The 24332-nt window shown below is 48.4% G+C and overlaps 1 protein-coding gene across 2 annotated transcripts in view; it reads right to left on the bottom strand.

Annotated features, from left to right (window-relative positions):
- CHCHD6 (coiled-coil-helix-coiled-coil-helix domain containing 6) overlaps window positions 1-24332 on the bottom strand; it is a 251039-nt gene that overhangs the window by 39652 nt on the left and 187055 nt on the right. For both annotated transcript variants that reach the window (XM_045904194.3, XM_054504540.2), the window contains one exon: window positions 7191-7261. In XM_045904194.3, the coding sequence (XP_045760150.1) occupies window positions 7191-7261 (71 nt within the window). The remainder of the gene's footprint in view (window positions 1-7190; window positions 7262-24332) is intronic.

Below are 24332 nucleotides of genomic sequence, written 5' to 3'. Positions count from 1 at the left end.
GATGAGAACCCATCCAGATTCAGGGGGAGATTGCTGGGATCCTCTAGTGATGTCTGCTGGGGGCACACAATGGGGTGTGGGCAAGAAGCCAACCACTTCCTCTCCCCACTGAGGCTCTTCAAAGGTGGCCCACATTTACTTCCAGAACCAGCCGAGGGCTTTGGCCTGAGGGAGCACTACCACCCCAGATCTTTTGTTTGGACTTTCCATTTCCACATACCATACAAACACTACCTCTGTTGATGAATTCTCTCTGCATGTATCTCTCTCTTGCTACAAGAGGCAGAACTCTGCCTGCATTACAAAGAGCCCTGGGCAGGGGATGCACCCACACACTCTGAAATTTACAGCACCAGCATGAGGTGGGGGGGATGTCTGAATCAGCTAATCAGCAAGCAGATAATCCCCTTGTCCTGCAAATTCCTGAGAGGGAAGTATCTTGGTAGAGTAGAAAAGAGCTAGATTCATCTAGGCCTGGGTTCAAATCCTAGTCCGCCACCAGCTGTTTGTGTGTCCCTGAGTACTTCTGTGGATAACCACATTTCATTGACACACAGGGACCATCATTTTCCCCGCTTAATTAACTAATGAACTGAGCCTGAGATGTAAGGGGACTTAGTCTCCAGACCTGCAGGGTGGGACAATAATGGCATCTGCCACCAGAGCTTCCTGTTTAGAGGAGACCCCCGGGGAGCCATGTAAGTGTCCAGCAGAACAGCTGCATGCAGGTTTTTAAAGAAATGTATTAACTGAATTTTGATTTGTTAAATGAACTATTAAATGGGTTTTGATTTGTAACCTCTCAAAGAGCCATGTACACCAGTTTAAGCCACATATTTTAGTAAATTTCTGAGTAGAAAATGCTCCTTTTACAAAGTTATGTAAGACAGGGAAGTGAGGGTGAGAAGCAGCTTTTGAAATCAGACTAATGTGAACATTATCTGGATCAATTAAGACAATGCTATTTTATTTGGGGTTCAAATAAATGACCATTGTTTTAATAGGTAATCAATCTGTCTGGAGCTCAATAGAGCACCTGAGAATATACTCTCAGGTGAGCCCAAACCCTCCCCCACAGGTTATTTAATAAGCCCTGACTTCCCGGTAAGGGTGAGAGCTACCATAGCAGCTCAGCCCCAGCAAGTTCCAAGTCACTGTGTCCACATTAATCAGATGTCTCCGGATCAAAGTCCTTGCAGCACAATGACTCAATTTCAGGAAACAGTTAATAACCTTCTTCCTTCAACTCAATTGTTCTAACCTCTTTGAGGGGTGGCTCTCTGTGGGGCCAGGGAGGACTGTACAAGTTTCCTGATAGGGAGAAGTCGAGACAGGCTCTGAATGAATCCCACGGGAAGAGGACTGAAGGTTGTCATAAAAAATAGATGTGACACAATAAATGCAGGATGTTCCCTGGGGTCTTAATCTCTTCCTTCAGAAAACCTGAACAATCCTGCCTGCTGTGCTGTTGTGAGGTAGAGGGGCGTGCACGCATGTGTGTGTCTGTGCATGCATACATACTTTGGATATCCACTTCTATCCCAATGACAGAATTCTTCCAAAACAAGAGTCTCCACACTGTGAATACTGGCCTCACCAACGACATTCCTCTTTAGTCTTGAGTTCTCTGTTGACTCTCTGACAGGCATCTTCTGAGGCCCTGCATATATGGCAGGCTTAGCAGGCCTCAGGAAAGCTCAGCAAGCCCAAGAAAAGTTGGGAAGGCCATCCGTGCCATCATTGTCTGATGTTGCTAACCAGTGTTTGATTGACTTTGCTTTAGTTCTTACTCTCTTTCCTTTGCCTGGCATGGCCATTTTCTGCTTGGCAAACTAATCATTCCTCAAAACCTAAGTTGAGACTTCTGATCCCAGCTATAGTGGAGTAGCTTGGGGAAGAACTACACTCTCCTCTGAGAAAGAAATTTTTGAAAGTTGAAATTTAAAGTCTGTTTAAGGCATCTGAGGATCAAGACAAAATAGGCCTTCAGGGTCAAGATTATGAAGGGAAGGGAACTGTAGAGAGGTTAAGTACTCACTCCTGGAGCCACTTGTCCTCACTGAGTTTTCTGGCAATTCTCGGTGCAGGAAGGGAGGCTGAGAGTTGGGCAAACAGCTTCAGCTAAAGGGTGGAGAAGCCTCAGGGCTTCTGGCAATCTCATAGGAGGATGGAGAGACAACAGTCCTTTGGAGCTCAAGGCTGCCAAGACAGCTAGGCCTTGAGGGACCAGGATTCTGGAGAGAAGGGAGCTAAAATACAGTGGGCCAACACTCAGTGGTTTTCCTCTTTTAAGGCATTTAGCACATTCTTGAGCTATTTAAGGCAAGAGGCTAAGGAGCCAAGTAAAAGCCACTGAAAGGCAAAGTGGAATTTTCAGAAGTCTCACAGAACTGAGGAGGTGAACAAAGGGGTTCAGGGCTCACCAAGAAAGGAGGTGCCTTGGAGCCTTGGAAAGCCATGCCCTAGAAAGAAGGGTAAATCAGAAGTAGCCTGAGCTTTACCAAACATGCAGCAAGCCTCCAGTCAGCTCAGTCCCTCAGGTGGCCACGAGGGAATAGGGTGGAGCACTCTGGGGGAGAAGATACATTCCAGAGCCTCTGTATAGTCTCTGTACAATGCCTGGCATTCAATCAAGAATTACCAGGCACACAAAGAGATAGGACTAAGAGGGAAAAAATGGCAACAGAAACAGACCCTTGGGATGACCTCAAAATAACTATAACTAATAGGTTCCAGAAAACAGATGGCAAAACCAGAATCTCACCAGAGACTGGGAATCAAACAAACAAACAAACAAATTAACTAACTAAACTTCTAGAACTGACAAAAATTCAATAATTGAAATTCAGATTCAAAAATAGGTTTAAGAGAGACCTGACACATTAAAAGGATTAGTGAAGTGAACAGTCAATAGAGAAATTGCAGGTGACAGCATGAAGATTAAAAAAAAAGTGATGAAAAACAGAAAAAAAAAAAAAGGCACAGAGACAAATGAGACACAGTAATACATGTAACTGAAATGCCAGAAAGGAAGAAAGACAAAATAGGGTAGAGTTTTATTTGAAGAGATAATGGCTGAGAAATTTCTAAAACAAAAGGACATCAAACCCCACTACATGAACCCCAAGCAGAAAAAAGAAAGAAAATGGACTCATGGCCACATGATAGTCAAACTGCTAAAAAACCAAAGACAAAGAAAAGCTAAACATCAGAGGGAAAAAAAGTAATTACCAAAAAAGGAGTAATCATAATATCAACAGCTGACTTCTCCAGGGAAAAAAAGATATCAAATCAGAATGTAAAGATACCTTCAAGGAGCTCAAAGAGAAGATGCTTCAAAACTGAGATAAAATAGATTTCCAGACAATTAAAAAAAGAGAATTTATAATCAGCAAAGCAACACTAAAAGAAGTACTACGGAAGTTCTTCAGTTAGAAGGAAAGTGATCTCAGAAAGAAACCGTAAGTCCATACATCAGTAATGATACAGAAAATCTGAACCTGACTGACCGACTGAACCTAACCGACAAACACAGAATACTACACGCATTGGCAGAACACACATTCTTTTCAAATATACACAGAGTGCTTAACAAAACAAATAATATATATGGCTATAAAGCATGGTCCCAAAATTTTAGAGGATTTAGAGTATGTCCTTCAACCACAGAATTAAACTGAAAATCAATTATTCAAAAAGTAACTAGAGGGGTGCTGGGTTGGCTCAGTCAGCGGAGTGTGTGACTCTTGATCTCAGGGTCATGAGTTTGAGCCCCAGTTGGGGGGTTTTTTAAACTTTTTTTAAATAAAAAATATAACTAGAAAATTACCAAATGTTTGGAAATTAAGCAATATATTTTTAAATAACCCATGAGTTGAAGAAAAAAATCAGAATAAAAATTAGAAAAATTTTGAACTGAATTATAATGAAAACACAATATATCAAAACATTAGGGTGCAGCTAAGGCTGTGTTTATAGAGAAGTCAGTACCATAAGTGCATATATTAGGAAAGAAAAAAAGAAAGCTGAAATGGTATTTCACTAATTTTAGTATGCGAGTGAAATCTCTAACATGGTTACAAAGTTCTGTGTGGTCTGGCTTCTGCTGACTTCTTAGTCCTGGTCTCTCATCCTTCATCCTTGTCTCTCTCTTCTCATTCATTCCTCTCCAGTTACACTGGCCTTTCAGTTCCTTGAATATGCTAAATCACTTCCTGCCCCCGGGCCTTTGCACATGTGGAAACTTCTGTTTGAAGTGCTCTGTCCACTTCCTTCCTCTGGTCAAAGCCTCCTCATATTGCAGGAATCCGTTTAAATGTCACTTCCTTAGAAAAGCCTTCCCAAACATCTAAGTCTGCATTAGCGTCCTCAGACATGTGCCTTTTAATTCAAACACTTTCTTTCATGGCTCATTACCATAATCAATCATTATTTGGGCAATTGCTTTTTATGCAATTAATTTAAAAATACTGTTTGTCATTCTCCAAATGACAAGCTCCTTGCTGACAGGAACTGGAGCTGTCTTGTTTATCATTCTATCACCAGCACCTACCTAGCATGGTGCCTGGCAAACAGTAGACACTCTATACATGTATGTTAAATGAACAAATGAATACATGGACATCTAGTTAGCCACCTAAGTAAACATCCAGTTTACTCAAAGTTGTTAAAAGATGCTCACTGTCTTGGAAGAGAACTATTACTGCTGTCAGCAGTTGGCATTTATTTCTGTGGCATTTACAATGCAATTTACAATCATTTGCTAATCCAAGAAATCTCCCAATCAAGGATTCCACCCTCCATCCCCAATGTTTAAGTAAAATTATTTCTAACTCTGCACTGCTTCCTGTTTACTCTGTTTGGGCAAAGGCAATTTTTTTTTTTTTTTTTAGTAAGCTCAATTTATTGATTAAATCTGTGCCACGTTATGCCAAGGTGGGTGCTGCGAGAGTGATTCAAATGACTGCCATTATTAAAAACGGTCACAATACCACCAACAACTGTTGACACGTTAGGTCTGCTTTCTATGTGTTATCTCACTCAAAGCGTTAGAGGGATATCAGCTCTGTTTTGCACATGAGGAAATCAGAGAGGGGAAGTGACCTGCCCAAGGTCACAGGCCCAGCCAGTAAGAGGCAGGGCCAGGGTGGATTCCAGGTCTGCCTGACTCTAGAGCCCAGGCAGGCTCAGCACCATCCTGACACCCATCTCACATTCAGAGGGGCCCTCGAGGGACAGGAAAGATGCAAAGACACATGGAGAAGAGCCGTGGCGCTGAAGCATCTAAATGAAGCTTGACGCCAGCTTGGAGCGTAATCATGGGCCAGGTAAGGGACATCCCACCTCTCCAGCCTCAGTTCTTCATCTGTGAAATGCCAATGATAGAAAATAAGAGGATACATTGGAAGTGCCTTGCAGAGCATCTCCATTTAGTCATATGCTTAGCATATAGTAGTAATTATCAACGGATGTTGTACATTTGAAAAAAACCTTTCCCTTCACTCAGATTAAGAAGACACTCACATGCCATCTCCCCTTTGCCTTCAGAAGACATGACGATGAGAAAGGATGTGACAGTAAAGTCAAATGCATTAATCCAGGGGACCAGGAGGCCAGGAGTCTCCACTCTCAGGATGGTGGACCACATGGCAGGCAACAAAACAGCATGGTCACTGACAGTAAAGCTGGCTGGCTTTTCCCTAGAGCCTCTTCCCCTTGGCGGGCTGTTCCATGATCCAGGTAAAGAGGGAGAGGGGCTAAGGATCCAGCATCACTGCCCCACAGGCAGCTCCAGGGGATCGGCCCAGGCGAGAGGCTGCACTGCGGTTTTGTCCATTTCCAGGGATCACATTATTGGGGTGGCTATCACCCCACAGAGTCTGGGGTGTGACTGCTTCTCAACCTCTCCCTCTCACTGAGCATGATTCTGAGTTATTTCTCAGCCTTTGACAAACCACCTGGGCCCTTGTCTGCGAGCACAGCTGGGACATTCTATTCCTCGAGGTCTGTGCAGCCCACAGCATTTGGTCACACCCAGAATCCCCGTGGGATCCCAGTGGGCAGACTTAAGACCTTTCCAGTCTCTACCTGCTTGCCGGAAAGTTCCTTCTCTGAGTCTCCTGCTCTAGGACTTGAAATCCCAAGATAACTCCTCTTCCCCAAAGCGGCTCTGTAGTCCATTCCAGAGTATGGCCTCCTAGCTTCAGATGCCCCATGCTGCACCCCAGATTTGTACTGAGTCCATCTGCTCCCACTACCCTTCCTGGCTCCTTGCACGGTTTGCATCAGCAGCTGTATTTATAAGCACTTTGTCACCTCCTAGTCACCTAAACCTCCCTCTGATGATTCCTTCTCATCGTGCCACATCCAACCCCTCACCATTCTGCACTGTGACTGGTTTGCCTGGGGAATCACCCTGATTTACGCCTGGGAGGGAGAGACACTTGAGGGAGGAGGAGGGAGTTGGCCTGGTCCACAGAGACCACCTTCACACAAAGGACCCAGAGTGCAAGGCCCAGCTCTCCCTTCCACAGCAGCCCCTGCAGACCGTCCTATGACCTCCCCCTGCAGTAGGGTGCAATTGTAATGGACACACTGCATGCACCTGCCATGCCTTAATGTTCTGGCTCTGAAGCCTCCCTCACAGCACAGAAGCAGGACAGACTGGATGCTGGGACTCAGCGCTATATGACCTCAGCCAGCCAGCAGCGTCCCTGAGCCCCAGTCCTTCTGGGAATAAAATGGGAGCTGCCCTGAGCATGTCAGCATGCAAGAGGTACATGGCTCAGGGCCAGGCACACAGAGCTGTACTCAGGAACAGGCTGCTCTGAAAACCACCTCCACAAACTGGGGCGGGGGGCAAGGCAGCAGCACCCTTTCCTTGACTCCCCTGGGAGCCTGATGGCCAATCTGTGGCCCAGCCCACAGTACAAAGGGTCTGAAACAAGTCTGCCCGTCTGCCACAGCCCCACTCCCACCGCCAGGGAGCCAGGGAAGAGCTGAGTGCTCATTTGGCCAATTATAGATGGCCAATGGCTGCCTCATATCCAGGTGAGAGACCGAGGAGCAGATGCTTGTCTATGTTATTAGAGAAATTTGAAATTAGGCAGGTGGTGGCAGGTTTCAAGCCATGTGTGGTGATTCTTACAAATACAGGCTAAGTTTACAAAAAATAATAAGCAAATTCTTACTTTATCGTGCCCTCCATTTTCGAAGCTGCCTCATGGAATTGCTGTGAAGACAGTTTATACATCTCGGCATTCTACAAAGAGAAAAACAGAACTGGTTACCAGAGATTGAAATTTCCCTCTGGCTCCCTCACGGGAGCAACCATGTTAAAAATCGACAGATGCTAATTTCTTGACCAGCATCAAAGCAGATCAGTGATTGATCAACAGCTCGGGTCTAGCTCCCACCCACCGTGGGCCAACCTTGGCTGCAGAATCCTAGAGTAGCAACGGCTGGAGGGACATGTAGATCCTCTGGTTTGGGGGTCAGCAATCCACCACTCATGAGCAAAACCTGGCCTGCCACCTGATTTTGTAAATAAAGTTTTATTGCAACACAGCCACACTCATGATTTGTTTAATCATCGTCAATGGCTGCTTTTGTGCTACAATAGCAGAGGCGAGTAGTTTAAACAGAGACTACAATACTTACTATGTTTAAAGAAAAAGCATACTGAGACTTGATCTGGTCCAACCCCTATTTTATAGGTTGCCCAGAGGTGAAGCAACTTACCCAAAGCCACAGGGCAAGCGCTGTGCCAAGACCATAGCCCTGCATTACATGTCTGGTTCCCAGCTGGGTGTGCACTCTGCTGGGTGTGTGCTCCGCTGCCTGCCATGACCACCGCGCTCCCTGGCAAGGTGGCTCCCTGTCCAGAGCTGCAGGGCGGTAGCAAAGGCATGCACCTCCATCCCTTCTGAGGTTACCTAGTAAGTGTGCACATACAGACCAGATTGGTGTAGAGAACAGCCCGGCCTTGCAGTAAGACAAAGCTGGGCTGAAGCCCTGGGGCCACCACAGTGTGACTCTGGGTAAGTTACTCCCCTTCTTTATGCCTCAAAGACCCAGAACCTAGCACTTTCCACTTGTTCCAGAAGAGACCAATAAAAACACACCTGCTCACCTGACCTGCCACCACACTCCTGGTGGAGCACCTTGAGGCTCACAGCAGATAGACTGATCTTTTGCAGGAAGCAGTGTCAGGAATGAAACCCCAGAGGACAGCCTAAGACGAGCCAACAGTCAGACTTCCCAGGCGAGGGTGACAAGATAGCAGAGGTACCATCTGAAGCCTGCCTACCCTTGCAGACCTGGGCTAGACCCTTTTTAGAACCTGTGTGTGTGTGTGGAGGGGGGGTTGTGCCTCTTTTACAGATGGGTAAACGGAAGCTTCCAGCTTCAAGTGCCTCCCACCAGCATGGGTCAGTCCCTATAAGAAGTTCAAGAGGCAGGTAAAGGGATCCTGAAGTCATAGAGCTATGCCCCTGTGTATGCCTGTCGACTCCAAGCCTGGATCTCCCCACTCTACCATGCACAGAGATAGCCTGGCCCAAAAGGAACAATTTACTCCTTAGACAAAATGGAAAAGGTACCCAGATCAGAGCCATGCAGGGGAAGTGCCTTAGCCCCATGGCACCCCATCATCCATCTGCAGAGAAGGTAATCAAGACAGGGGCAGGAAGCACCTCCCCTAGACCTGCAGGGTATCAAAGGCAGAGTTTGGGTGGGAACCTGGCCCTCATCCCATCCTGGTACCTGCCTCAGGGAAGAGTCAAGTGGGAGGGCCCATGGAAGGGGGTGTGCCTGAGGGAACACCTGGGGCCCATACCAGCAGGAGCCTGGGTGCCAGAATACTGCTCTGGGCTGTGCTGGGGTGAGCCCAGTGCTGGGTCTTCAACCCCCCAAATGCTGAGTGAGCCTGGCAGGTCCTCACTTCTAAACCAGTGAGATATCCCATGCCTCTCTCTGCCAACCATCAGGCACAGCAGATGGGAAATGCGAACACTCCCGGCACACAACAGGCACAAAATAAATAGGGGTTCTCCTCCCCCCGCCCCCAGAACTGCTCTGGCTCCTGCAGGTCTTTGCTGACTCCAAGCTGCCCCATGTTCTCTCTCTGGAGTCCTGATGTTCCAGCCAAGAGATTATGATTTTGTCTAAACCAGTCTGACATTCACCCAATATGGACTATCCTAGGTGTGGGAGTAAGGACACACAGACATGAATTGGCTCGGGGCTTCTCCTCCCACTCCACGCAGATGCTCTTCTGTGATGTCCTTGATGGGAATCGTTTAGACTCAGTCTGACCCTTCCATCCATGGGCCCTCACAGAAGATGGCATGACCCGTAGGCCCACATTTCCATTTTCCTCAGGTGTATGTGGTCTGTGTTCTTTAGTGAGTCACTTACTTCCTGGAGCTTATTTCCTCGTGGTAAGACAGGGCTCCCAACTCTCTTGCAGGATGGCTGGGAGACGGGGTTGAGTGGTGGTGGGCTCACGGTGCTCACCCTGCCCCCCATGGCATCACTGGACTTTCTGAGGCGGGCATAGGCCTTACTAAGCTCCTCCATCCATCCCCGGTCAGTTCTCTTTGCCACAAGACAGTCTCTCAGCTCAGTCCTTCTCCTCTTTGGAGACACGTCAGGTCACTGTCTGCTAGGCCTGTGGCCTGTGGTCTGTCAATGTCCCTTTCCAAGGTGGGCTGTTGGGACCCCTAGTGCCTCGGTGCTGCCTCTGCATCTCCACACACATGGCGGCCCGGCCAGGGCGAACTCAGCAAGCAGCTGAGTTGCTTAAGAGCTCAGACTGAACATGTGGTTGGTGAGATTTGTCACAGGAAGTGCCCACAGGCCAAGAAGTGGTTGTGATTATCCTGCTGCAGCTTCCTCTATTGTCTCTCAGAATGACTCAGAGGAATTCCCCTTCCTGTCGCGCCCGCCCTCCCCGCCAAGTCTGCCATGTCATCTGCCTGAGCAGACCCTGGGACCACGCACCACGGAGCGTCCCTTGTGTGGCTCCCCTGGTCCACGGAGGTCCTGGTCTGAGCCCTGGGGATGCTGAGCCCTCTCCTTGTGTCCACCAGGCATTCCTGAGGGTGCTGGAGTCCACTCAGACCCTCTGCCAGGAGGAGCAGGGCATTCTGCAGGCCCCTGGACCATACCACCACTGTGGGCTTCTCTAAGGACTGGAACCATCCATGCTCATATGGAGAACCCCCTGAGTACCTGGGGTTTCCAAGACAAGCACGCCTGCCCCCTAGCCTCACGGGGCTCCCAGGCAACACAATGTCACAATTACAATGGGACGCTCAGCCAACTGTCCCATGTGCTCAAGAAAAGACAGTCTGGCAGAGACCATCAGACTAGTTTCTTGGGAGCTGGCACTTGAATCAAGGCCTAAATTTTTTTTTTTTTAATATTAAACAATGTTTTTGAAAAAATACTACTTACACATGGTTTAAAAGGGCAAAAGCACAAAGGGCAGAGGGTAGGAATACAGTGACCAGTAAGCCTCTTGGCCAGCCTGGACCCCAGCGCTCCCCTCCTGCACACTGCCCCCACAAGCCAGTTCACCCATGCACACCCCCAGCACCACAGTGGACTCAACACCGTTCCTCATTTCTTCCCTTCTCAGACGCCTCATCGTTTCACCCACTGAATAGTATTGCATAGTAGGTTCCACGATCACAAGCAATGCTGAAAGGCACATCATGGCATCTTTACCTTTGTGCACGAGTGAGCATATCTGAAGGGTACATTCTAGAAGTCAAACTCTTGGGTCAAAGGGTATATGCACTTTTAATGAACGGAGTCTTACGTGAGCCAATAATGAGAGGGAGAGGGAGAGACACCACACGTTAGATGCTGTAGTCTTACCAGAAGCAAGGGAAGGGGCTGGAGACAGACAGCTTGGGACCTGGGCATGTGGGGTTCTCAACTGCAGGCCGGAAGGCAGAGGTTTTACTTTTTATGTGAGGGAGTGGCAGGGGAGATGTGTGTTTCAGAGAACATTCTGGCAGCTGTGTGGACGATGGAGTGTGGTACCAGCAGGGTGCCTGGAATTGCCTGCAGCATAGTCCCACAGAGCCTGGGGAGGCCTGGGTGCAGTGCCTGCAAGGAGCCCTATCACCCATTTAAACGTTGCAGGGACATCTCTCTAAATGCACTGTACTGAATCCCCACACGTCAACTAGCACCCAGTGATAGTGAACTATTATCTCTGGGTGATCTTTCTTCCCCATTACACTCTTCAGATTCCCGATCTTGGAGCCTTTTCCTCCACCCTATAAACAGCCGCCCCTCCTCCTCCTCCAGCTGCTCCGTATGCACATCTGAAACCAGAAGACCCGATCTCCATTAATTAAATCTGCCATTAAAAATTAAATAACGTGAGTAAGAAGGTGTGAGTGTTATCTCTATGGGTTTCAAAAGTCACAGTGTTTCTTCAATTACTTCCCAGGCAGTTTTCATATTTCATACTGTCTGATTTCTCCAAGGGCCTGGATTTGCTAGATCAAAAGAGAACGTGATGGTGAGGGGAGGCACAGTGAGAAGGCTCAGAAGGGGATGACAAGGAAACATGTCGTGGGCCACAGAAGCCATCCTGCTGCCTCCACTTGCGGAGCCATGAGGGACCAGGGAGGGGCAGGTTGCAGGAGGGGGGAGCCTGCACTAACCCGCTAGTTGGGCAGTGGAGCGAGCTGTGGCCGTCCTAGAACAGAAGACAACAGAGGTCAGCGTGATGACCAGCAGAGGGTGGCTCTTGGGCCTAAAAGCCCCTCCAGGGGCCATGCAGACACGCACCCGAGCAACAAACGCTCCTAAGTTGCCTACTATGTGTGTGGGCCTCTGCTGGGTGTCAAGGAGACAGTCCATGTGGCATTTCTGTTGGAGGGGAAAGCCTGAACTAAGGTCTAAGGCCCATCCTGGGAACAACTGAGGCAGCTGGAGCAGCGAGGATGGGTATGGGCCCTGGAGTCAGGACGCGACCCCTACAGTGTGTACACCACGGGCCTACTCTGCTGTCATGTGGAGAAATGACCTCTCTTTCCAGACTTGCACGGGCCATTGTAAAATGAGAACAATAACAGAGCCTCCTTCATATGGTTGTGTGGGAACTGGTATAGATGCCAATGAGATAATGCATATAAAATGCTTAGAACAGTGCCTGGCACAGAGTAAACGCTCAATAAGTGTTTTGAGAACTTAACAGCCAAATGCATATTAACCAACAAATATATTTGGAAGAGAGATCTGGGAATAGTAAAAGAGTAAGAGAGGTTTGCTTGAGGATGTAAACTCCACAAAGGGAGGGGTTTTCCCCTGTACTGCTCGCTGATCTATCCCCAGAGCCTCCAGCCATGCCTGGCGCATAGTTGGCCCTCAATAAAAATTCGTCAAGTGAATAAAAGTAGAGGTCAGTACCATTAGAAAAGATGCAAAAATACAAGTGGGATGTGGTCATTTGTGTCATCAATGGAGAAACTTTGCTTTCTCACCCTGTGGGCACCGAGGAGGGTACCATATAATCAAATGGGGACACGTTGCTCACAAGGCTCCAGAGGATCACTGAGGCCAGGCGCCAGAGCAGGGAATTTCAAACAGGCTGGCCCCTCCATGCCCAGAGCAGTGCTTCAAGGTAGGAATGTCCACCCCTCTGTCACATGAAGACACGAGGCTCAGAGAGGCAGAGGATCCCACCCTTGGGGCCAGAACCTCAACGGAAAGAAGCAGAACCTGAACACAGGTCCATCAGCCTCCCACTCAGTGCCATCATGGCCTTCCCTCTGTGCCTAGCTGTCCCCCCAGGAGAAATTTAACAAACCAAAGGCCATGCAGACAGGACTCAAAGCCAATGTAGAAAAATGTGAAGTGTGGTTTCCTGGCTGTCCAGTGCAGGGGGAGATTGCCAGCAAAATCAGTGCAGGCCATGGAAGGGCCCAGAGGTGAGGGCTCAAAAAATCCCAGAATCTGAGAGGAAAAGAGTGAGGACAGGAGAGCCCCATGCCAAGGTGCTATTAACATGGCTGATGGCCGGTCATCCAGGGAGATGTGGAACTCACCGGCCTAATTACCAAAAGCTTCTCAAAGCTCACAGGAATGCTAAATTTTAAGGGGAGTGAAAAAAATTAATGTATTCAGGATTTAAAGAATCTCTGACTTGAAAATAATAAAAAACACAAAGAAGAAATGCATGTAAGTCTTCTTTGTAGAGTCAAGTAGTCAACACAAAAATTTCTAAATCTCAGGACATGTGATCAGCAACACAGTTGGCAAAGAATGGAAATTCAGTTTTGTGAAATGGCTTAACATCTGGTTCCTGGTTATTTATGAAATCACACAACTACATCTTTGTCTCTTTCCCTCCTCCTGGGTACCTACCAGCTCCCTACTCTGCTGTCATGTGGAGAAATGACCTCTCTTTCCAGACTTGCTCTGGCACTTACTGTAGATGGGGGTGCACAGACAATAATCTTTCCCTCCATTGCTTGCACTCAGCAATGTCCATCTGGGTTCCTTCAGTGCTAGAGCTCCTTCTTTCCATGGTCTCCTCACCTCCAGGCCTACCATCTGAACTGTCACAGCCATCTAAGGTCAGGCCACACCCAAGGCCTCCCACCCCCACAGGACAGCCCTATCTGGGATCTTCCCTGAATCCCCACAATGGCCCTATCTGGGATCCCCCATATTCCTCCCTGTACCCCACAGGACAGCCCCTACCTGGGATTCTCCCTGTCCCCCCCAGGACGGCCCTACCTGGGATCTTCCCTCCATCCCCCAGAATGGCCAGAAACCTAGGGCTCCAACCTTATCTGAACCTTCCACGCAAGTTGTAATTCTCCACAACAGCTATCCTGACCTTAACTTTGTACCCGCCCTGAATTCCTACGGTGGGTATATGACTGTGTCTCAACTTCAGAGACCAGTGAGGCTGCTACTGGGCACCAACAGGCACGTCTCCCCCAGGACCAGACATGCCTCTGTCTCTGCCCATGACCCTTCACCCCCAGAGGAGAGCCTACCATCCCTCCAGGCTGCTAGGTTCCAGGGTCCACAGCGATATGGGAAGATGACTCCCTCTCCCTGAGCTTGTTACCTCCTGGTCCTGTGGGGGCAAATGCAGACCCATTCTTCAGGGGTGCTCTGAGGGTACAGTGAACAATGGGTACAAGCTTGCCCAGCATGTCAGGGTTCATTTGTTTCTTCCATTCATTCAACCAGCATTTACTGAGCGCCCACTGTTCACCAAGCCTTGCTGTGCAATCAGAGGGCACAGCAGTGAACAGGAGAGATGAAGTCCTTGCCTTCACAGAGCTAACAGTCTGGATATGGAAAAACAAGAAAATAATTCTACTCAGAAATGTCATAAAGGGCCGCAGCAGGTGAACGGGATGAGGAGCAACAAGATGGGGTGGGAGCTATTTTAAATAAGTTGATCCAGGCCTCTCTGCCAGGGTGATTTGGGGCAGATGTGAAGAGGGAAATAAGATTCAGGGAAAGGTCCTAAGATGGGATTACAGACGACACTTGGCATGTTCTTGGGAAAGCAAGGGGAACATGGTTGGAAGATGTTCAAGAGAAGAACAGATGCAGGGAAAGGACAGGTTGGCAGGGAGCCACTGCGGGGTTTGATCAGGGGATGATATGATCTGATTTCCACTCTGGAAGGATCACCGGCTGCCATGTTACAAAGGGAGAGTGGAAGCAGTGCCCCAAGGGAGTCGGTGGGTCATTTCCTGAGGGCGGGACAAACACGACCCCACACCAGTGGTGGAGAGTCAGCCTGTGGAGTCCAGAGCGTCCAGGAGACAACCTGTGGGGGCACCGGGTAGGCTGCTGGGGTATGAGGGAGGGGCTCAGGGCAGTGGCTGGAGCCTAAGCAAGGACTCCCGTAGCTTTGCTACAGAGCCTGCTCAGTAAGCCTTAGCTGAGCACTGAGATCCCCCTCGGCCCTCATCAGAGCTGGGTCCCATCAGTCATAGGACCCCACTCTCAGTTCCTCTTTCCTTCTGCCAGGCACTGTGCTTCCTGAACTCTCCCCCTCTTGAGCTTTCTCATTATGTCCACCCCTACATTTCCTGCATCGACCACCACCACTACCTGCCCAGCACCTGGATGAGGACCTGAGGCCCCTGGATCAAGCTGGCAACCAGATGCAGGAACCTCTGCTCCCCGCTTGTCTCTTGAGGCCCTTCCTTGCTCCCTATTGTCCCTGCTTTCATTCATTCATGACTATCCTATGAGGACGTCCTGCACTCGTACACCACACTGGTCCTCCTGCTACTTTCTCCCCTTGAGGCTTACCACTGTGGGAGCAATCCTTAACTATGCCTCTCAGCTTAAAACTTTCCATGTCCCGCCCTCCCCCCGTCTGCAGAGTGGCCTCTGACTCTCCCTTTGAGATGGCCCTTCGTAATGAACAACCTCGGCACTGCCCCTGGTGGGTTCTGCCCTTCACCTGAGACAACTCACCATCTTCCAAGCCTCCGTCGTGCTCTCTGTATTGTTTCTTCTGCCAATTCTACCCTGCCCTCCTGAGGAACTCTGATTTGTGCTTCGAGACCCAACAACGTCCCCTCTGCTGGGCAGTGTGATTCCTCTCCTACCCACCACACAAAACTGATGTTTCCCTTCTCGGTACTCTGTACCATGCTTTTCAGCAGCATTTCCCACAGCGTGAGGCAATCCTGTTAACATGACTGTTTCCCCAACTTGGACTGGGAACCGCATGAGCCTGGGGTTAGCTTTTTTACTTTATTGATCCATACTTGAACGAACAAAGGTCTTGTTATTCAGCTCACTCTGGACCTTGCAGGTCTCTGGACTCTACCTGCTGCCTCAGCTCTGCCCTCATCACCTCTGGCCTAAAGTAGCTGACAACTTTCTACCTGCTGGGCCTCCGATCCTGGGCCTACCCTCCTAGGATCTGCCCTCCTCGTGGCTGCAGGAACACTCCTGAAGCAACAACCCATCATGTCGTGCCCCTCCCCTCCTCCACCAGGGCACCCCCATCCTGCCGTTCCAGGCACCCCACATTCCCTGGACATCTCCATGTCCTCTTTCCTAACACACGTGGCTGGCTGCTATCTGAACCTTGCAAAGATGTGAACTGCTAATTAGTGTTGTCACAGTGGCTCTAGGTGAGACCCTCCTAGAAGTATTTACATTTGTGAAAAGTCAGAGAGAAAAGATCCCTGTCACTTTCTGCTGTGCCATAATGAAGAGTCTAAGGCTCAGAGCTGGGTTTTCTGGACCACACCTCTTCTCCTCTGTGTGTTTAGCTAAGCCTCCTAGCATTTCAGTTGCCTCTGGGGTGTGTGTGTGCATGTGTGTACTGCTGTGTGTGTGTGACTGGGGGTAGGATTTACCCTCCTTACAAGAGGGTGAAGAAAACAGAGCCCTAGGCATCTACATACACACAATGCACACATACACAGGCACACATACTGTAAAGCACTAGATAAATGTAAAGCTGTGTTAATTAGCAATAACTGTAGAGGTTTTTTATAATTTTGATTTATACTGAATACTAAACATTAGCCACCAGACCTCTAGGTGAGTGCTGATCATCTAAGAACTTTTCTTTAAAAAAATTTTTTTTCAAAGAATAGTTGAGCTGCAATATTATATTAGTTTCAGGTGTACGACATAGTGACTCGACATTTATATACATTATAAGATGCTCACCATGCTAATTCTAGTCACCATCTGCCACCATATAAAGTTATAATATTACTGACTATATTCTCTATGCTGTACTTTCCATCCTGATCACTTACTTACTTTATAACTAATTGGAAGTTTGGGCTTCTTACTGCCCCTCCCCTATTTTGCACCCTCAGGCCCCCTCTCCTCTAGCAGCAACCAGTTCTATTTATGAGTCCCTTTCTCCGAGAGCTATTTTCCATTGTGTGGAATTGAGGTGTGTCTGGGTGAGAAGACCCACACTTTTGGAGTCCTTGGTGATTTCCTGGGTGATCGAGGCTGGAAAGGACCAGCACGCCCCACAGGACACACACACAAGGTGCCCCGTAGTTCCCTGAAAGGGCCACAGCCCCCGCAGCAATCTGTCAGCACCACGCAGGGCTGACTCAACTGTCGGACTCCTCACAAACAAGCTGGGGGAGCTACAGAAGGGGCCGGTCAGAAGTGTAGGGTCAGCTTCTATTTGAGAGTCTGGAGGGAAGATTCCACGTTACAGTGTTTGGAAAGGGACCAGAAAAAATTAATTCAGAGGATTGGGATTATTCAAGAAAAACCGCACAGCAGAAGTATGGTAAACAGTTAAAGGCAAAAAGATCAAAGTCCCATTTAAAGTGGTATGTGAAAAAGATGTTTTAAAAAACGCCTACGGTATGTGGAAGGTTGAGTGTCTACCCAGACCCAATGCCTGTACAGGAAGCGCGGAGCCAGACTGAGGCCAGGAAGTAGTTATTGAAGGAGAAAGGGAAGCAGAGAGCTTCAAATGGCTGCTAAATACAGAACGGCACTTAACCTAGATGGACAGAAGCCACGTGAGGGTAGACAAGGAGGGAAGTCAGCGGTGTGCTTGCAGTAAACAGGACTGACAAGGTAATCTACCGCCGTAATCACTCCGTTGGCAGGATGTGGAAGGAGGCAGGGCTGTCCAGCCGGGCCGTGTTGCTGCCCCAACACAAAAGCTCGGCAGCCAGCCATGCTTGGTGCTGCTGGTTAGTTGGTTTTTACATCTGCAGAAACATGTTTGGCTAAGTGAATACCTAAACAGTTTGAAAACAAAATGCAGAGCACAACAGAAAGTAAGAGAAATAAAAAAAAAATGAAGACATGAATTTTAATTCCATTTCTGTCACTTACTGGTGAGCTGACCCTGAGTAAAATTAAGAGTCTTGATATTGTGAATTGCTCATTCTCTGCAACAGAGAGTAGCAGAGTAAAACTCTCAAAAACAACCCCAGGGCTATGACCCCTCTGAGGCTGGGAATTCTGTGGGGAAGAAAGAGGCAATGGGATGACATGGGGCTGCGGTGTGGGCTCTCTCAGGACCTAGCTAATCAGACCTTCAGGTGCAGTACATGTAGGCCACAGTGGCATTAACCAGATGTTTCCGCTCTTTGTGCTGATACCTAAAGTTCCACGTCCAGATGAACAGCAGAGCAGGGCTCCCAGCGGGGCACCACACTCAGCAATTCTCAGCATTAGGAGACTCTGCCCTCTGTGCCGGAGGCTGGCCACACACGCCTGAGAGCGGGCCTTAGTCCCTCTCTGAAGACTGCCACAAGAGAGAAGCTCCCCCAGGCAGGCTGCTACAAGTCTGCACCCCTTGCTCTCAGCTTAACCTCCACCTGGTCAGTCTGAGGCAGCATGGCAGGATACAGCCTTGCAAATCAAAGGATGGCTCATGAACCAGCAGTGGCAGCATCGCTTGGGAGCTTATTAGAAACACAGAATACCACAGGCCCTGCCCCAGACCTGCTCTTTAGCAAGCTCCCAGGTGATCTGTGTGCATGTGAAGTTTGAGAAGCACAGGTGTGCAGAAGGTGGGCCTCCTATGGGCTTTGTTTCAATAGCATTGTTAATTTTTTAAAAAAACTGAATGCTCTTGGTTGGGTCCTACCCTCCTTAGTTCAGCACGGTCCTTATATGTCCGTATGGTTTTATACCTGCAACTCCAGAGATCTGAATTCTCACTGAGTTTCTGAAGGCAACTACACTGGGGCCCTTGGCTTGGTGTTTACACTCTAGGCCAGCAGTCCTCAACCCTGGCATTACAATCACCACGGCAACTTAATTATAAGCATAAGGCCTGGGCCCACCCCCAGAGTCTGATGATCAGTCTGGGGTGGCACCTAGGCATCAGTATTTTATTTTATTTTTTTAAGTTTTATTTATTTATCTGATGGGGGCGGGGGAATGGCCCCAGGGAGAGGGAGAGAATCCTAAAGCAGATTCCCTGCTGAGCACAGAGCCTGACTCGGGACTCAATCCCAGGGCCCTGAGTCGAAATCAAGAGTTGGATGCTTAACCAATTGAGCCGCCCAAGCACCCCAGCATCAGTATTTGAAAGAAGCTTTCCCAAGGGATTCTCATGTACAGCTAAGGTTGGCATTCACTGCTCTAAGGCCAGGGAAACCTGAACTGAAAACATGAGATTCAAGCCTGGCTTTGCCGAGTACTGTTCTGTGCCTTCAGGCAGGTTACTTAAGCTCTCTGTGCCTTGGCTTCCTCAACTACCAAAGGAGGATGGTAACTACTTAGTAGGTGTGGTGCCTCCCTCAAAGCAATACGATAAGGACGGAGGGGGACAAGGCAGGAGGAGAATGTGGTGCAAGACCTAGTAATGCAAGAAGCACTCAGTGCATGTCAGTGGTATTGGTGCCACTTCACTCTGGTCTTGCAGGAGAAACTGACCCTCCAGGTACCATGGGGCCACTGAGTCTTCTCTTACCAGCACCCAAACCTTCCTCACGTGGCATGGTTTCAAATGTGCCCCCAGCCCTGTGGGCACCCTTTGGAAAGAGCCTCAGTCGTTCCAGAATGTTCCAGAATGGAACGTAAGTCCAAGAGAAGTCAGACTAGGGAGACAACTGCCTCTTCTCTCATATAGATTACACCTGCATGAACATGGTCTTAAACAACATTAGCTTTTGGGATGATTCCGTTTGAGTCAATTCTTGTTGGTGGCCTCTTTGGCACTCATTCCTTTTCTCCCTCTCCCAAGCTCCCAGTTTCCCTCGGGGAATGCATATGGTTTGAGGGAAGCAGACCACAACCCCAGATCTGGGGGTGGCAGTGTGTGACCGAGGTCAGGCCAACCAGTGCATGCCAGTGGCCTGGCCACAGGGGTGGCGAGTGACCTAAGCTAGTCCTGTCAGAATGAGTGAAACTTGGGGTGATGCCGGGAATTCTGAGATTCGGCTGGCATCTCTTGCTCTGGATGGTCAGAGGAGGGCAAACCCAAGAGAGTCAGGGGGAAGCAGGCAGAGTGTGTGGATGAAGCCCACCACAGAGGCTGCACCACTCTGAGTCTCCTGTTTCCTTATGGGTTGAGCTAGTTAGAGTCTGGCTTTTTGTTTCCTGAAGCTGGAAGTATGCATACATCACGACCACTCTGCCACTGCTAAGCTATATCAGCACCTACCCTGAGCCAAGTGCTGTGCTGGGAAACTTACAAACAATATCTCAACTGCCAAGGTCACAGAGGTGCTAAGCAAAATGACTGGGAAATTAGAATTGGGTCTTTCTAACTGCATATCACACTGACCTTAATGTCAACAAAAACTCCCAGGTTTTTTCCATATATGTTGCTACAAAGTACTTGTGCAATAACTTTTCTAGAGCCAAGGAAAAAAAGCCCAACATTTATTCTGGCCAAATTTCAATGTAAAAATTTAACAAACATTGAATTTAGTGAGTATGATTTGGTGAGATCTTCAGTGACTGATTTTTCACTGTGTCAGTCAGGACACTGTTGGTTGCAGGTAGTACAAAATTAGACTCAAAGTGGTCTGCACACTAAGAGGAATTGCTGGCTTATGTAGTCCAGTGGTACTTGAGGTAAGAGGTCAAGTGGCTGAACAAGGTCACCAAGAACTTGGTTACTTCCACCTCCCTGTTCTGCTTTCTTTAGGTTGGCTTCATCCTAAGCCGGGTTCTCCTCATGGTTGCAAGGTGGTTGCCAGCAGCTTCTAGGGGCTCCGTGCTTCCTTGTTGACACAGGGCTGGAAAATAGAACAGCTAGTATGTGACGGGAGGGTACTCTCACTAATGGGAAAGGCGAAGGGAAAGAGCAAGAAAAGACACTGTGCTCTCTGAAGCCCACACAATCCTGCAATCTGACTTAACCACGAAGGCCAGGATGGTGAGATATGAAGATCAATTTAAGCTAACCAGGGACCACCTTGGACTTGGCACTGGGTTCGCTTCACTCAGAAGCACATGGGCTATATGGACAGGAAAGGGAGGCATCCAAATAGAAATCCAGACCCTGACACCAAAAGGAAGGAAAAGTAGATGTGGGGCAGCCCCAAACAGCACATGGGTTTGACCGTCATTCAACACAGTCACTATCCATCCAAGCTTTGGGTAATTTGCAAATCTGATGACTAGGTGTTCTAGGTCTTTAAATCACTAATAAAAATGTTGACTGAAGTGAGAATGAGAACTCTCAGGGCTAATGTTGATCTCTTTCTTAGCACCTTTCCAATATGGTGATCTGACTTATAATAAAGCGACCTGGTCATCTTAACAGGTAGCCACCTGACCCAAAACAATGTCATCTGCCCTCTCCAAGTGTTGCACAGAAGTACAGTTATAGAAAATCCAAGTCACTTCCGGAATCTCCTATTTCAGATGTCTCTAAAGGAAACCCTGTCAGCCTGAGACCCGTAGAGCATAGCCTGAGTGCTGATGATGCTGAAGCCCTGTCTGCACACCCAGCTGCCCACTGGACCCAAATACCCCACAGGTCCTCAACATGTACACACCCAATGCGCTATTTCCTGTTGTTTTTAAATATTGATTGAGGCGTAATTCACATAACAGAAAATTAATGATTTTCCAGTGAACATTTCAGTGGCATTCAGTATAATCATAACACTGCACAACCATCATTTTTGAACATGCATGTACATGTATTTGTTTGAGTCCCTGTTTTTGGTGCTTTGGGGTATATACCTAGGAGTAGAGCTAGAGCATATTCTGTGTTTAACTTTTTGAGGAATTGCCAAACTTTTCCACAGAGGCTGAACTGTTTTGCATTCCCACCAACAATGTTTCAATTTCCTCACATCATCACCAACACTTATTATCCTCTTTAAACAAAGAAAATTAGAGCCATCCTAGTGGGTGTGAGGTGGTATATCATTGTTTTGATTTGCATTTCCCTAATGACTAATGACACTGGACATCTTTTCATGTACCTGGTGGCCATTTGTGTGTTTTCTGCGCCTGTATTTAATTGGGTTGTTTGTCTTTCTGTTGTTGAGAGTTGTAAGAGTTTCCCCAATTTCCTTTTAAACTCCGTTATTCCAGTAAGAACTCTCAGAATACCACCTCTTCACTCCCTCATTACCCTGAGGGTCACCAATTTCTGTTGTTCTACCTTAGAAATAGCAGCAAATGTGTCCTTTCCTTTCCGTCCTTCCTCCCATACGCCCTACTTCAGATCCTCCATGTCTCTTCCCACAACAATCATAATAACCTTGTATCTTTTCTCCCCATCTCCAAATTTCTCCAACCTTCCTTCTACATTCTATAGCACAAATTTCATCTTGTTACTCCTTTCTTAACAACATTTCCATGCCTTCTGGGACAAAACCTGAGCATTGTGGCATGGTGGCAAAGCCCTCCTTGGCCTCCCTGCCAGTTTCTCAAGTCCATCTGCAGTAACTCTGCTCCATGGAACATCCATGAAGCTCAGTGTCGCTCCCTCACCTGCATGTTTGGTTATTCCCTGGCCAGTGTGAGTCCCAGCCTGGACAACAGTCCCCTCTGTCCTCTGGAGGTCCCCCTATTCCACCCTATCAGATCTGATTCCAATTTCATTTCCTTGGAGATGACGTCTGGACTCCTCCAGTCCGTGTGAGCTGACCCTCTGTTGGTGGTCCAACAGCATCACTTTTATCACATGCTGTAATGCCACGTATGGGGCCCACACACCCAGACTGCCCTTCCTGGAGACACTGCCCCCTTAAGGAGGCTCTCTCAGGATGGCTGCCAACTAGATTGAGGGTGGGCCTGACCTGAGGGTGGAATGCAGTCTGGAGCACACAGAGAAGGCAGGCTACTTGAGTACATGGGGAGAATGGACAGAATGGAGCAGGAGACAACAGGAAAACACCATTAAAAAGAGCACAAATGGTCACGGGGCCAAACAAGAGGTGGTACATTCCTGGGGAGGCCCCAGCTCCCAGCACCCTCATGCGTCCAGGCTGTGAGCAGGTTGTCTGAGCAGAGGCCTAGTCTCATGAGCACAGCATCTGACACACATAACCCTCACAGATGCGCAATGCTATGAGGGGAACTGTGCCCTCCCAGATTCGTATGTTGAAGTCTTAACCCCTAGAACCTCAGAATATGACCTTATTTGGAAACAGGGCTGTTGCAGATGTGATGAATTAGGATGAGATCACATGGGAGCAACAAACAGAACAGGCACAGTCCCACTCTTGAGGAGCTTATGGGCCAGCGTGGAGACAGAAAAGAAAGTAAAGGAGGTGGCTGTCGTGCGCACAAAGGAAATCAAGCAGGGCAGGATGATGGAGAGCCAAGTGGGGGCACACCTCTGCACCTCAGAGGGGCAGGGAGAGTCATCTCTGAGGAGTTAAACTGTACTAGAAACTTCAATAGAGAAAACACAAACAAAAAAAGGTAAGAAGGAAAGAAAAGGAAAAAACAGAAAGAACAAGGGAAAAGGAAAAGGAGAAGAGAAAAAGAAAGGTGTGGGAGACTAGTGTCTTGGCCGGGGAGGACGGCAGGAGGGGAGTGTGGAACAGAGCACATGGGGCTGCACTTTACTCCCCGTGACAGGGATGTCACCTGCGGACTACAATGCTGCTGGGGCGGGGGTGGGGGGGGAACAGGGGGGCAGAAGAGCAGTAGGAAGACCAATGGTGAAGGCCACCACAAAATTCAGGTGAGAGGGATGGTGGTGACTTAGGGGCTACTTGCAGTTTTTCTCCTCCTAAACTAGGAGCTTCCAGAGAACAAGGATCATGCTCAGAACAGGTAGCCACGAAGTATTTGCTACACAAAAGACATACAACTCTTTAAAAGGAGGTGGTCACAGGAGCCCACACAGCTGTTAGCAAGGCGTGCCCAGAACTGTAACTATGTCAATCTAATGAAAAGTTTGCCAGGAGGCCAGCAAGCTTCTGGGACATGTTTTAGAACCTCTCCTTCCCTTAGAAGAATCAAGGTTCAGCTGGCTGTCCTCAGTCTGCAGACACCCCTGCATCCCCCAGCTCCAGACTTCTTTGGAAGCCCATGGTGTTGTCCCTGGGCACTCTGCCTCCCCTCCGGGCGGCATAAGCACTGCTTCCCAAGGCTCCCGTGTTCCTTCTGCTGCTCTAATCCTTTCTGGCTCAGCACAGTTTCTCTCGTTTCTTCCTCAAACTTCTGAGAGATAAAACTGTCAGCAAGTTGAGTTGGAAGCTCTGCTTTGAGTTGGCAGATGCAGGGCCCATCACAGTTAGGCTCTGCCTGTGTGCATCTCTGTGATCTGTGATGGCATCAGGAGAAGAATCTTATCTTAGTCAAAGTAATTGCATCCACCAGGAATAAGGAGTTTCAGAAATACACTGGCCTTGTTTCCGAACATTGGGTGGGATTACAACACAACTGGA

Source organism: Mirounga angustirostris, unplaced genomic scaffold (genome assembly GCF_029215605.1).
Source record: "Mirounga angustirostris isolate CCGP_5_RB_7025 unplaced genomic scaffold, mMirAng1.0.hap1 SCAF_1, whole genome shotgun sequence".
Lineage (NCBI taxonomy): Eukaryota > Metazoa > Chordata > Mammalia > Carnivora > Phocidae > Mirounga > Mirounga angustirostris.
This window is presented reverse-complemented; position numbering and strand designations above follow the sequence as displayed.